We start from the raw sequence: 13,070 nt of genomic DNA, 5'->3' as shown, positions 1-13,070 counted from the left end.
TTTAAACATTTCAAATGGAGATATTTTGAAAACGTGAATTTTTTGCCTAGATTTGTATTCTATTCCAAGAACATCGACTCACAGAGAACAAATTTTTATTTTTTATAAGTTTTGGAGAAGTAGTTTTGTTTTAGAGTAGCTTTGTTTGATACGTCACTATTTTGATTTTCTTTCTGAGTGTAATCCCTTTAAATATGATAAAAAACAAGAAAATTTTATGCTCCGTTAAAAACCTACAAATGTTTAATAATAATTTTATTAAATATTTAAAAAATATACATAATTACAATTTTGTTTTTTTTCTTAATTTCTACAAACTTTCAATTCTACCACTCATTGGATCCATCTTTTCCATCAATCTCCGGGCATATTGAACTCAAATTGAAATTAGTTAGATTTCCAGATACATTTGAATTTTGTTGACATGATGATGATGTTTCTTGTAATGTCCCAAATTGACTTTGATTGAAAATATTCAATGAAGAGGTAGTAGCAGCGCTAGCTTTGCTGCCAACTGTATGACTTGTTGGATGATTCCAACTTTGATTGTAGTTACTACTGGGGAAATAAGTTGGATCATAGGGATCATTGTTGTTCGATGAGATTGTGTGGGAGAAATAGTTGGTTGTTGTTGCTGTAGAGTCAAATGACGAATTAACTCCCACTGCTCCTACTCCTGTAGCTACTGGTGGATGTATTGAATTCGATTTAACCATTTGTTGTGATGAAGAATATCCACCTGCACCTAAGTAATCATTCTCAGAACAATTCTGAGTATTGGGATAGCCAAAGAAGTAACTATTTGAATTATGGTAATCTGTTTGAGTGTTTGTTGCAGACTCGGCTGGATTATAGAAACGACTATTGTCCTTCTTTGCTATAAGCGATTCGGCAGAGTAGATATTAGAGAAAGTTTGTTTCACCGTCGTCGTTGATTTTTCTCCAGAAACCTTTGGCATTGCCTTCTTTAGAGGAGAAACAATATCTTGAGAAGGTGTTTGATCAACCAATTGACTAACAGAAAATATCTGTTTTACTGTTTTGTTGGGTGGCGCTTCGTTTGAACCAAAATTCTCAAAACTGTATGCCGTAGAAAAATCTGCGTTTAACGGCTTTGTCGGTGACCAATTGATAAACTGATTGTCATCGTCATATGAATCCTTCCTGCAGCCAAAACTGAGATCAAAATTTGTTGAACTACCTGTAAATTGGTTTCCAAAATCCATCGGAGGCAAAGGAAGTGCTGTAGTTGGCGTTGGAGTATAATCAGTTGTTGGTGATGTCATCCAGTTAACGTGTGACTTTTGTTGAGGTTTACTTTGCTCGCAATCATAGAAAATTTGATCAGCAGCTGCATCTTTGGGCTTCTCCAAGGACTTCCAAGAGGATTCTCTTTGGGTTTCAGTTGATCGAGTTTGCGGTAGTGAAAAGGTTGGCGTATATTGTGCCTCTTCGTATGGAAGAAATAGATTCATTTGATTACATCTATTGTTGGAACCCGTCTTGTTTCCTGCCTCGACCACAGTGGGTTCGGAAGATTTTGATGTCGCCAAGGAAAATGTAAAACTTGTCGATGTTAATGAATCACAGACTATGGTTGCCAGATCGAATGGAGTAAAGAGGGTATTGTTTTGGTTGCATGCATTTGATATCGATGTGTTTGGTGGAATCCAGGGAAATTCCGTTTTAACGGAATTATTTGATTTGACTGGTGCCGTCGATGCAGATATCAAAGGATCTGCCGACAGAGAAGACGATGCATTTCTGTTTTGCGTTGGAAAATCGTAAAAGAAATTTTTTGTTGGAGATGAAAAGGGCATTTTGTTGGTTGGTTTAGTTGCAGGAGAATTTTTCGAATTGTTGAGATTTGATAAGGATGATTGTATTAAAGATTTGGTTTGGTTCGTTATGGATTTACCTCTTGGTGTTTCTGATTTGACTGACCAATTTGTTTTTGTAGGTAAAATACCCTGTCCGGATGGTACTTTTTGGGCAGTGTTAGACTGAGATGGATTTAAAACTTTCGATGGTGTTTGCAATGCATTTCTAAGAGAGTTTAAAGTCGAATGATTGTATCTGGGGAAGAATTTTTCCGATGAACTAGATGTGCTTGGTACTGGACCAGGTGGAATATGGATTTGTTCTTGCTTGATAGGTAACTTGTTGGCTAGAGAAGTTACTGAAGTTGGAAAAGCTGCTATGGGAGCTGGATTCGGAGCCACATATTGTTTTGATGTGACCTGAATGAAAGTAAAATGGTAAGAAATTGTTTTTCAAATTGAGTCTTTTTCTTACCTGTTGACTATTTGATGAGCCACACATACTCGTTGAACCAATCATTGGATTTCCGCTATTGAAACTGAAGCAACTATCAAAACCTGGCGTAGTTGGAATCCCAGTTACCCGACTTCCATTAATTTCAGGAATCTTTTTTGGTGCAGATGGACGTGTTATTGCAGAAACAGTAAAAACAGTCATTGGTTTTTCAGTAACCAATGGTTTGTTGTCTTCATTTCCAACTGGAAGTGGTGATAGAATTTTCTCACCTACAACAGTATTTTGATCACAGAATTTACTGTATTCTTCGGTAGTGAAGAAATTATTAAGATTCTCCAAGTTTACAGAACTATCTGTATTTTCAACATTTTTCCCACCCAACATTGATGATGTGACTACAGGAAAGGATAAAAGAAATGCCGCTGTAGGAGAAACTGATTGCTCTCTTAATGGTTCTGAATTGAATTCAACTTTGAGTTGTTTTGTTGGTTTTTCTTTTTGCTGGTGGAGCATTCTTTTTGCAGCCTTTTGACGTCGACTTCGTTGCTTTGTGGGCAATTTTCTATTTGAAACAATATCGAAATTCCATTTAAGCATTCGACTTGGATGTGGATAACATTTGCGGAACATTGGTCTTGCAATTAGTTTCAGTCGTTGGTGGTTTTTACGAAGTTTACGTATGCGCAATAGGAGAGGTTTTGCAGGCACTGAGGGTGGAAGTTGAGCAGGAGTTGGAGTTTTTGATGCATCGTTAAGAGTTTCTCGGCCAAATGCAGTGATAATTGCTGTAGGTTTTGTTATCACTTCAGGTTTTACTGGTTTGTTCTCAACTACAACTGAAAAATAAAAACGATGAAATGAGGCAATCGGTAACCTGTAATATTTTTCATGAAAAAAATATAAAAAATACGATCACGGAATCCGTTTCACAAAAAAAAAAAAAACAACGAGTTGTTGCTACTAATGTGTTTCCATTTAAGCACCATCAGCACATGAGATTAAATATGAATTATTCGAATGTTGAGGAACAAACAAAAATAAGAGAACATATTTTGAAGTGGAATTTTTGGACCTTTAACTGGAAACGTGGATCGAAAAATCTTAACACGTTCCAAAAAAGCTATGTAAACTTTTGTGATGAAGTATAAGAATTGGAACATGTAACAATAGAAAAACAAGTGAGTGACTATCATTTTCAGTAGTAAAATATAGGTTTGAAGTTCAAAAAAAAATATTCAATTATGAAAAAATTGCTTGAAAAAAACTTTTTTTTGGTAGGTATGTACGTTTTTAATGCAATATTTTTTTTTTTTTTTTTTTTGCTTTTCTTATGTAATGTATAAATATTGTGTTTATGTATTAAAATTCTTAATTTAGTCAACAGGTAAATAAATAAAAACGTAAAACATACAAAAATATGCCAAAAATTGCAAATTTCTGATAGTTCAGAGAAATAAAACTTCCAAAGCAATTCGCAGACGCAGGTCGCATCTCTATATGAATTGCAGTTTAAAGAGCGAGTTTGAACATCATTCACGATTTTTTACATTTAATTTGATGAAAAATAAACACTTTCTGGTTGCAAAACACAAGTAAAGGTTATTTAATTTAACAATCACTACAATTTGATGTTTTTTTTATATTTATTTATCTGTGTACGTAGCTAACTTTTCATTTGACTCATCTGTATTTCTATCAAAGGAAATTTGTGGGACAAAATTCACGAGTGTGGGGAGATTTTATACTCCTTCATGGGAGGTCTCTTTTACGAAAAATAGCACAAATTTTACTTGCTCTATGGGCAAGTTTAGTATGGGTTTCGTGTCAAAAAAAGTCGAGGTTTTAATTGAAACCAACATTACGATGATGGAGAAGTTCGAGAAAGTGGGTCTCGGAATTCCGTCCGCCGGTGGTGGTGTGTGCGTCCATATGTACACATTCCACAGCCTAAAAAGGTGGACAGATTTTTCTTCAAATTTGGTACAGATGATTTTTATGGGATTTTGAAAGTTGGATTTTTTTTCATCTCGCTTAGAAAGTGTAGTTAAGTTTTTGAAATTTTATCGAAAATGGCTCTAAAGATTTTGATTAAACTTTGCACACGTAATATTCAATACAATTGCAATAATACCGCATTTTTGATTTTTCTCAAAAGGTAAAAAAAAAAAAAAAAACAAAATATCATTGAACAAAAATTTGTTCTCCATGTCCATGTTTGTGTAGGAGAAGGACGACTGAAAACGGGCCGAAAGGTCAATTCCCTCGTATATTTCAGGCTGAAGTGAACGCGATTGGAATTAATACGCGTAAATTTTACCTCTGGATCTGGAGTAATCTACATACATATATCTAAATATTTAATACATTTCTAAAAAAAAATTTGAAGGGAGAGATACAAGGAACCAACCCACTCACTTCAAAAAAAGTGGCACGAACTGTGAGTGGCGATGACCTACCCATCGAATTGCTCAAAGCAAGAAGAAAGTCTTCTTATTTCCAAGCCAGGTTTAAGTCTACTTAACATAGAAGCCAAGAACTAAACGCCTCTTATTTGTTGTAGCGGCGGAAAATGTACCATCGACCACATAAAGAAAAAAAATAACTTAAATTCGAAGCGTAATATTGCAAAAAAAAAAAAAAAACATAGAGCAGTCTCGCTGTTCTCTCAGGCACTTTGCACTTGTTTAAGGCCTGTAAACAGTCGGTTGCCACTTCTCACGTTTTCGTGCGACACCTTATTCTACAAACCACAGCGCTACAAATCTTGGCCTGCTGAAAGCCAAAAATCAAAAAATGGGAGGTAAAGGTAACATAGTTCTTCAAGCCAAACACCATCGACTTGGAGGAAGATATAACTTCGAAGTAGTTAGAAACATGGGGAGTCCTAAATTGAGAAGGCTCAGTATACTCATTGTTTGAAGCCGTGAAGAACTGGTGGGATGATAAAATTCAACCACCACACAGTGTGGCCAATCACGAATCTAGCTGGACAAAATTAATAACTCGCGTTAAATCGACTTTTTTTCTAAACAGTTTTAAACAAATGAATGTGAATAGATAAAATTCTATAAAAAAGAAAGATTTTTTAAAAAGAAATCTATAATTTCTGCAAAAAGTGGGTCAAAATAGTGATGAAGAAAATGCATTTTTGAATTTATGTTTCCGTAAACATATTCTATGATTGGATATACTTAATTATTTAAAAAAACGCTTGAAAAATCTCAATAAATAAAAACCCTATTGCTATTCACGAAAAAAGAGAGGCAGAATAATTAGTTTTTATTAAGAAATAGAACTTTTACACACGTTTTTGACAGGTGACATATATGATTTATTTTCTCAATATCATGCTTTAAATTAAAATTTTAGCAATGATTTTAATTAAATATGTTTCCCAATCATAAAAAATGGCATCACCTTTAAAAATATCTGCAGATAATTTAAAAAAGTAACTCCTTTTCGTGCGATGCAAACTTGAAACTTAAGGGCCTATTAAAAACAGCTGTGTTTATATTACCTTCGATGTTTTTCAAGCTAATAATTCTCTAAATTTCTTCGTGACCCTATTTCTGGCCTTTTACACTTGCTTGCTTTTTCCATTTAACTTGTTTTAGGTGTTCCGACAGAAAAGCATCATTCATCAATGATAATGCCTCATTAGTTGAAAATTCCAGTGGTTTAGTGGTTCCAGAGGATCAGAACTTAATCTTTTATACATTTTGATCCTTCACTCAAAGAAAATTTCGTTAAATCCTTTACGGTTTTATTGGAATATGCTTTTTCAATTTTGCGGAGAGCGATTCTACTGATTTAAACTATTTCTAATGGATAGGTGCACTTTTAACCTTCCGTTTGTTATACTCTTCCCGTTTTTTTAATTTTTAAAAATTCTTTTCTTTGTTTCACTATCTACTGTTTTTGTTTATTTAGTTACCACATAATATTGGTCAAGCAAAATGAAATTCAGTTTAAAGAGCGGTCCAAAGTGTCTTCCACCTTTTTTGTTTGTTTTTTTTTTCGCTTAACTTGAAGAACAAAACTTTTATATATGTTTTTAATTTTTATTTATTGTCAAAAATGTTCCAAAGATGATACCTGCTCATTAAAAGTACAAAAAAACTGTCTTTTCGATTGTTTTTTTGAAAATCTTGACTTCATTTTGAAAAGTGAAAAAAGTTGTATGGCGGTCGAGAAAACGCGAGACATGTAAATAGCTAATCTCAATGACAACACTCCACAATACATTAATTAATTAATTTCAGACCGGAAAAATGCGGAAAAATTAACTTTACCTCTAATTGAAAAACAAAGATATTTTTTTTTTGCACTTCCTAGCCTCCTTACAGAATTTTTTTTTTTTAATAGTTGCAATGGTAATTAATAAATAAAAATTATAATACTTTACCTCCAAATGTAGATTAACAATTAAAAAAAAAACAATTACAACAAAAAAACTACCACAGCGTTTTTAATCGTCAACCAAACTCAAGCGAAAAATAGAATACTTTGTATTATCTCCATCCAACTGTTGACAAGAACCAACTTTCAAGCTTAGCTTAAGCTAATCCGAGATGAAAACCAAAAAACCAAACATGAATTACAGTTACCCATTGTATTGAGAAGCTCAACTCATGATTTAAAATCATGTGGCTAAACTTTTTTTTTTCTATTTTGTCCAGTCAGATTGGCGAATTACCACACTGTGCACCATGAAGAATCAATCAGTTGTAACCGTCAGAAAAGGCGTCAAGAGGTATAAAATATTCCTAAAGCATGAAAATCTACTACTGCTAATGGACCAGAAATTTTAGAATAATTAAGTCATTGTTTTAGTTGATTGATGGTCCAGAAGTAGAAAACAATTTTTTGACAATCAAACAGAGTATAGAGCCAAAACGGAAATCTAAAAATTGTGGCATCAGCGTTAAAAAAAAAATTAAACAACTCGAAATCTAGGAGATCCAGAGAAAATTAAGTAGGGATGGTGATGAAGATTAAAATGCCTTCTCCGAACAGCCTGTGAAAGTTAAAATAACTGATAATCTAGGGTTTGAACAATCAAACAACAAAACAATCATTAGGCTAACATAAAAAAAAAAAAAAACAATTAATACTGGTAGGCAACAAGTAATTTCTTGAAGTGGTAGAGAATGGAGAATGTTTATAAAGATAAGAGAAATACCTAACTCTGCAATTTACTTTAAGCTAAAAAAAAAAAAGATTATTCAATGTGACTAAACTGTTCAAAATGCATACCTTTTTCTGGACTATCTTCAGCGGGTGTCTCTTTTTTCTCCTTGACTTCGTCAGATTTCTTGGCAGCAGCAGAATCTGGGATAACTTTTTTCGTTCGATTCCTTTGCCTTTTGGGCTTTGGTAACTGAGCAACCTCGACATTTTCTTGATTTGGCAATAGTTCTGGTTTATTGACAAGTAATTGTGGCAATGCAACCGGTGGTGGTGGCAATGTGACCTTTGACTTCTTTAACAACTCCGTCAACTGTGCATTGCGTTCCTGATAGAATCGTAAACAATTTACAAATTCTTTATATTCTTCTACAAAAAAAAAACAAAGCAAAAGTTAATTATAGAAACTAGGCCAAAAAAGAAAGAATTAAAAATCATTCGTCGGCTATCGTCACACCAAAAACTCACTGAGCAACTCGGGATCTTTTGCTGTGAGGTAATCTTCCAGACGTTTATGTAAATCGGCAATAAATGTGATTGCCTTTTGGATGATTTCGATTTTACTCCAAACAATTGACTTGTCGAATTTCGGTAATAGCTTTGCTAGCTCATCGAAAGATTTGTTAAGACGGTCTCGTCTGTCTTTTTCCCAAGCTTTATTCTTTCTACAGTAGCAAGAAAAACAAATACTTTAATGGAATTATAAAATGAGTTTGTTATCTTACTCAGATGGCTTTTTAGTCATAGCTTTATGCGTAGCATTTTTTTTATTGTGATTTTAAAAATGTTTACATTTGTTTTGTTGCATTTTTTTCAAAAAGCAAGTTAAAGATTGCAAAAATAAATAAATTAATTTGTTGTTTACAAGAAAAAGAATTTTCATAAAAAATTGCAGTAACTTTTCTCAGACAGAAGTTTGACAATTGACACAAGTGACATTTCTGTCACATTGAACAGATGTTGTCGATAAGGTAGAGCACTTCGTTCAGAGTCTCAGGGATAGATGTCGTTAAAAAAACAACAGAAATTAAATTGAAAAAATAGGACGGGTATTTTAAACGGATATTTCAAATTTTGATTAAATAAAAAACAACCAGAGCCAAATTTCGTCTTTGCAAATGTTTAATTCCAGTTAACAATGAAATACGACGGCGTTGATTTATATGGTATGATCATTGACCAATATGTTAGTTCAAGCGAGGTACCAGGAGATATCGTATGCGCTCAATTGCTACATTTTTTTCCTTGGCCTGCAAGTGACGTCACATATCCCATAGCGACATGGCGACAAAGTGACATGGCGACGGCGCGGCGACATGGCGGCAACAAGGTAACATGGTGACATTGCAACATGGCGACATGGCGACAAGGCGACATGGCGACAAGGCGATATGGCGACAAGGTTTTTTTTTTATCCGTGGGTAGGTGTTGAAATCTTCAAAAGATTCTATGAGTTACGTGTTGTAGATAACTTTCCGGTAAATCATTAAAGTAATGGTTTAACCCCTTGTAGCCCCATGTGACATTTCTGTAACAAATCGAAAAAAATCGCACAAAAGCTGTACAAACTATATTTTTTTTCTTTTGAACCTTCTAACATAATATTTAAGTATTGCTTTATCAATATAGTACGCCATATTTCTAATAAATAGCACAAATAGTTTTTACTTTAATTTTGAAAGTTGGGCTTTTTTTGAATGTAAGCAAATTTGTGTAAAAACTACGAAATTCAGAAAAAATAGTTTTTCTGGATAAATCAACGGGGTTTTATTTTTTGGATTTTAGGAAAGTATCTAAAAATAAATATAAGATAATTTTTTGTTTGAATTTTTGCATTTGTATATAAAAATAAATTATGTATAATTATTTTTTACTCCCTAAAAATCGATATAACTAAGTGAATAATGAATTTATTGAATTTTTAAAACATACGTGTTTTATTATAGGTGAAGGCCAATCGATTGGTTTTATTAATTTTTAAATTTACGATCTTGGGTTACAAGGGGTTAAATTTTGTTATCAAAAAATAATAGAAAATTAAACAAATAAAATTTACATTAATCAATGCTTATACCAAATCGGGAGGTTTAGTCCTTCGCAATTGCGCGGAAAAAAGTCCAAAATTTTAAGTACCTCGGAGAACATTTTTTCAATACTATTTCTAAATTCTAGAATAAATCAATCAATATCAGAAAGAATTACTAAAATCGGACTTGTAGTTTACTTTTAATAGCATTAAAAAAGAGTTCAATCGTGCACTTTGTGATAAAAGCATGAAATTAACATCGTTGGTAGTACTCAATATAAGAGTTATTTTGAGATATTGGACCACCTTGTATTCCATCCGGAAGGGTAGATACAAGAGCTTTTCTGTGTTGCACTCGATTTGTTGCATATCATAGTATAAGCAATGAAACATTTGTATTAATACGATACATGATTTCGAGGTATTTTCTAACGCCCGATCGAATAAAATTGATACCAAAATGTCTCGATAATCATGTAAAAAGTTATTGGACACTTTATGAATTGTCTTTTACTCAAAGAGCAAGATTCAGAATATTACCAAGTACTCCTTGAAAAAAAGTGGTAGGTTGATAAAATTTCGTGTGGACGTTTCATATACCATAGAAAAAAATAAAAAAATTTGTCCATCAAAAGATTTTAGAAGGGTTTTTTTTTTTAGCGAGAAAGAACACTTTTTAAATGGTACCATTGCAGCACATGGAAAATTTTTGCATTTTTTTTAACTGCATATTTATTTTTTACATCGTATGAGAATCAAAAATAATCAAAAAATGAATTATATTTACCAAGGAATATTGAATTTTCATGCAAAACTAAAATTGCTTGCTTTTATTTTTTATTAAATTTTCATACAAATTAATGTTTTGAAGGAGTAAGGTGCAAAAGTAAAAGTATGAAAAATAATTGTGCAGTTTGTGATAAAAGGATCAAATTAATAGGATTGTTAGTACAATATGTAACCCTCATTTTAAGATATTGGGCCACTTAATATTTCACCTGAGGATGTACATGAGCCATCTAATAATCACAAATTTCACAAAATTTCATTTAAATTGCTTTCTTTGCATCGTTATAAACATCCTCTAAGAAGAATCAGAGTCATTTAAGTGAGTAATGGCTCTTTTAACAGAATAAATTCTTGAAAAATGTGTGATGCAAATATATTTTAAATTGTATAAAATGTGATAGAAGTGTTTTTTTGAGTATTTTTTAACTATAATTCGGGTTTTTCATTTTGCGTTTATACAACAGTATAATGAGTAATTCGTTTCCATTTAATGTAATTAAAATCCTTAAGGTGGTTCCAATAATACAAAGAAATAAAAAAAATGCTTTAGGTAGGTACAAGTAAATTGTAAATAGCCAGGGGCGTACACTCCCTTGGGGCAAGCGGGGCGGTGCCCCGGGGCCCCCGACTGACCCCAGGGCCCCCACTGGAGACAATACAGAGAAGGAAACTGTTAGCATAAATTGAGTTACGAAGTAACCAGGGAGACAAATTATGTCATGCAGTGTAATGTATAATGCATTGGTAGCCACACAATATATGTATGTATATTGATTTTAAAAAAAAGGTTACCCCAGGGGCCCCAAAAAAAAAATAAACTGCTTTTTTAAAAGAAAAATTATAATTTTATCTTAGGGCCCCAAAAAATATTACTTGAAAAATCTTTGCCACCACAAATAATACATTAGGGGCCCCAAAAAAGCGAAAAAATATTATTTGAGGATCCTCAAAAGTGGTTCAAAACAATCAAATGGAAAATAAAATATAAATTCAGGGGCCCCAACATAAATACATCAGGGCCCAAAATAAAAACATTACGTTATTGGTGGCATTCCGAATATTACTTCAGAACAGAGGCCCCAATACCTACCTATTAATTCTTGGCTCCAAAAAAATTATATTATATTTTAGGGGCCTCTAAGCACTTAATTTTGAGGCTCTAAAAATAATTTATCAGAGGCCCCAAAATAAAAAAAATTATGTCTGATGATGGAGAATAAAATATGTATTTATTACTTCAGAACAGAGGCCCCAAGAACTATCAATTCTTAGCTAAAAAAATTTTATTTTAGGGGTCTCTAAATATTTAATTTTGGGGGCCCCTAGTACAAGTGTTAACTACTTTTATGAGAGACATTTTAAGTAAGTATAGCAAAGTGCATTACGAACATATTAAAACATTAAAATAAACCTAAAAATAAACAAGCCATACAAAAAAAAAACGTATGGCGTATACGTAATTTTTTTTTTTAACTAAGGGGCCCCCAAATATCAAAGGGGCCCCAAAATTTAGTCTTACCCCGGGGCCCCGGCGACTCAACGTACGCCACTGTAAATAGCAATTTTTAGATTTTCTAAGAACAATATCTGGATCCTTTATTACTCTTACAATATTTTTAAAAGGGCGTGGCAGTGGGAGCAAATGTATAATAATGATTTCTTACGGCTGTCATTCCTGAAAATTTCATCCAAATCGATTCAGTGGTTCAGTTTTTATTGAGTTTTTTCCGCACTCCGATACAAATTTCCCCAGTGTGCGACGTGGCTACAAGGCGACATGACGACAAGGCGACATGGCGAAAAGGCGACATTGATGGCGTTTCATTTTTGTATTGTTCCGGTGCATCATTAAAAAAATTACTGATGCAATGATCAGTAAAATTGATCAGTAAACAAATTGTTTGTGGAGCGAATGTCAAATAAGCATTTAATTTAATGACGTAAATTTACATGGTTGCTATAAACGCAACGTAAAACATTTCAGATTCCTGATGTTTCAATTTTTACTGATAGCTATAACTGAGGCCTTATTGCGTTTACTTTGGCAGAGAGCATAAGCAATTGATTAATATTTGACGACAAGTAGTGTCTTTAGCTTATTTTAATGAGAACAAATTTAGAAAGATTTAGAGAACTGTTTCCTGAGTTGCAATTTATACATTTTATTTAATCCAAGTCGGATCAGAGTTATATCTTAGAAGTTTCCCATTTGAATCCATCGCAATAAAGTACTAAATTTTTATATACCTAATCATTGTGTTGCCACTGCCACGCAATCTAACTAACCAAAAATACCAACAAAACTCTGCTAAACCTTAAAAATAAACCATATAGATTTCTCCTTAAAAATGTTTGTTATTTTAATTTTATTACTTTCTTATAATACAAACGTAAGCACATAATATACAGGGTGTCCCAAAAGTAATGGATCAAACGAAATATGCTGATAGGCCAACTTTAGGGCTCTCAGAATTTGGTAACTTGTTCATCTCAAATCCTTACGGTTTTCGATTTAATGCAGTTTTTGTGAAATTTCGAAAAATCCCGACTTTGCAACAGTATTTTGCTTCCTCCGTTCATAATTGATTTTTGTTTTTTACAATTCTTTCACTAAAACATTGCCTAATAATAAGAAATAATTAATTAATCAAAATATTTATCATTTCATACACCATTTTGCTGCAAATTAATTAACAGTTCCATGTTTTATAAAAACTCAATTTCTTTCTTTTATTTCAGAGCAACACCCTGAAAAAAATTTGTATGGTGTGGCACTGGTTTATTATTTTGA

At 32.8% G+C, this 13,070-nt stretch overlaps 1 protein-coding gene across 1 annotated transcript; it reads right to left on the bottom strand.

Annotated features, from left to right (window-relative positions):
* Positions 1-240: 240 nt before the first annotated feature.
* LOC129918542 (mucin-5AC-like) lies at positions 241-8,354 on the bottom strand. The gene is made up of 5 exons (XM_055999145.1): positions 8,190-8,354; positions 7,933-8,129; positions 7,534-7,833; positions 2,296-3,113; positions 241-2,240 (listed from the first exon to the last, which is right to left on the bottom strand). Exons 1-5 carry the CDS (start codon positions 8,207-8,209, stop codon positions 327-329), a joined length of 3,249 nt encoding a protein of 1,082 aa, XP_055855120.1. The 5' UTR covers positions 8,210-8,354; the 3' UTR covers positions 241-326.
* Positions 8,355-13,070: the final 4,716 nt, after the last annotated feature.

Source organism: Episyrphus balteatus, chromosome 4 (genome assembly GCF_945859705.1).
Source record: "Episyrphus balteatus chromosome 4, idEpiBalt1.1, whole genome shotgun sequence".
In the NCBI taxonomy this organism is placed as follows: domain Eukaryota; kingdom Metazoa; phylum Arthropoda; class Insecta; order Diptera; family Syrphidae; genus Episyrphus; species Episyrphus balteatus.
This window is presented reverse-complemented; position numbering and strand designations above follow the sequence as displayed.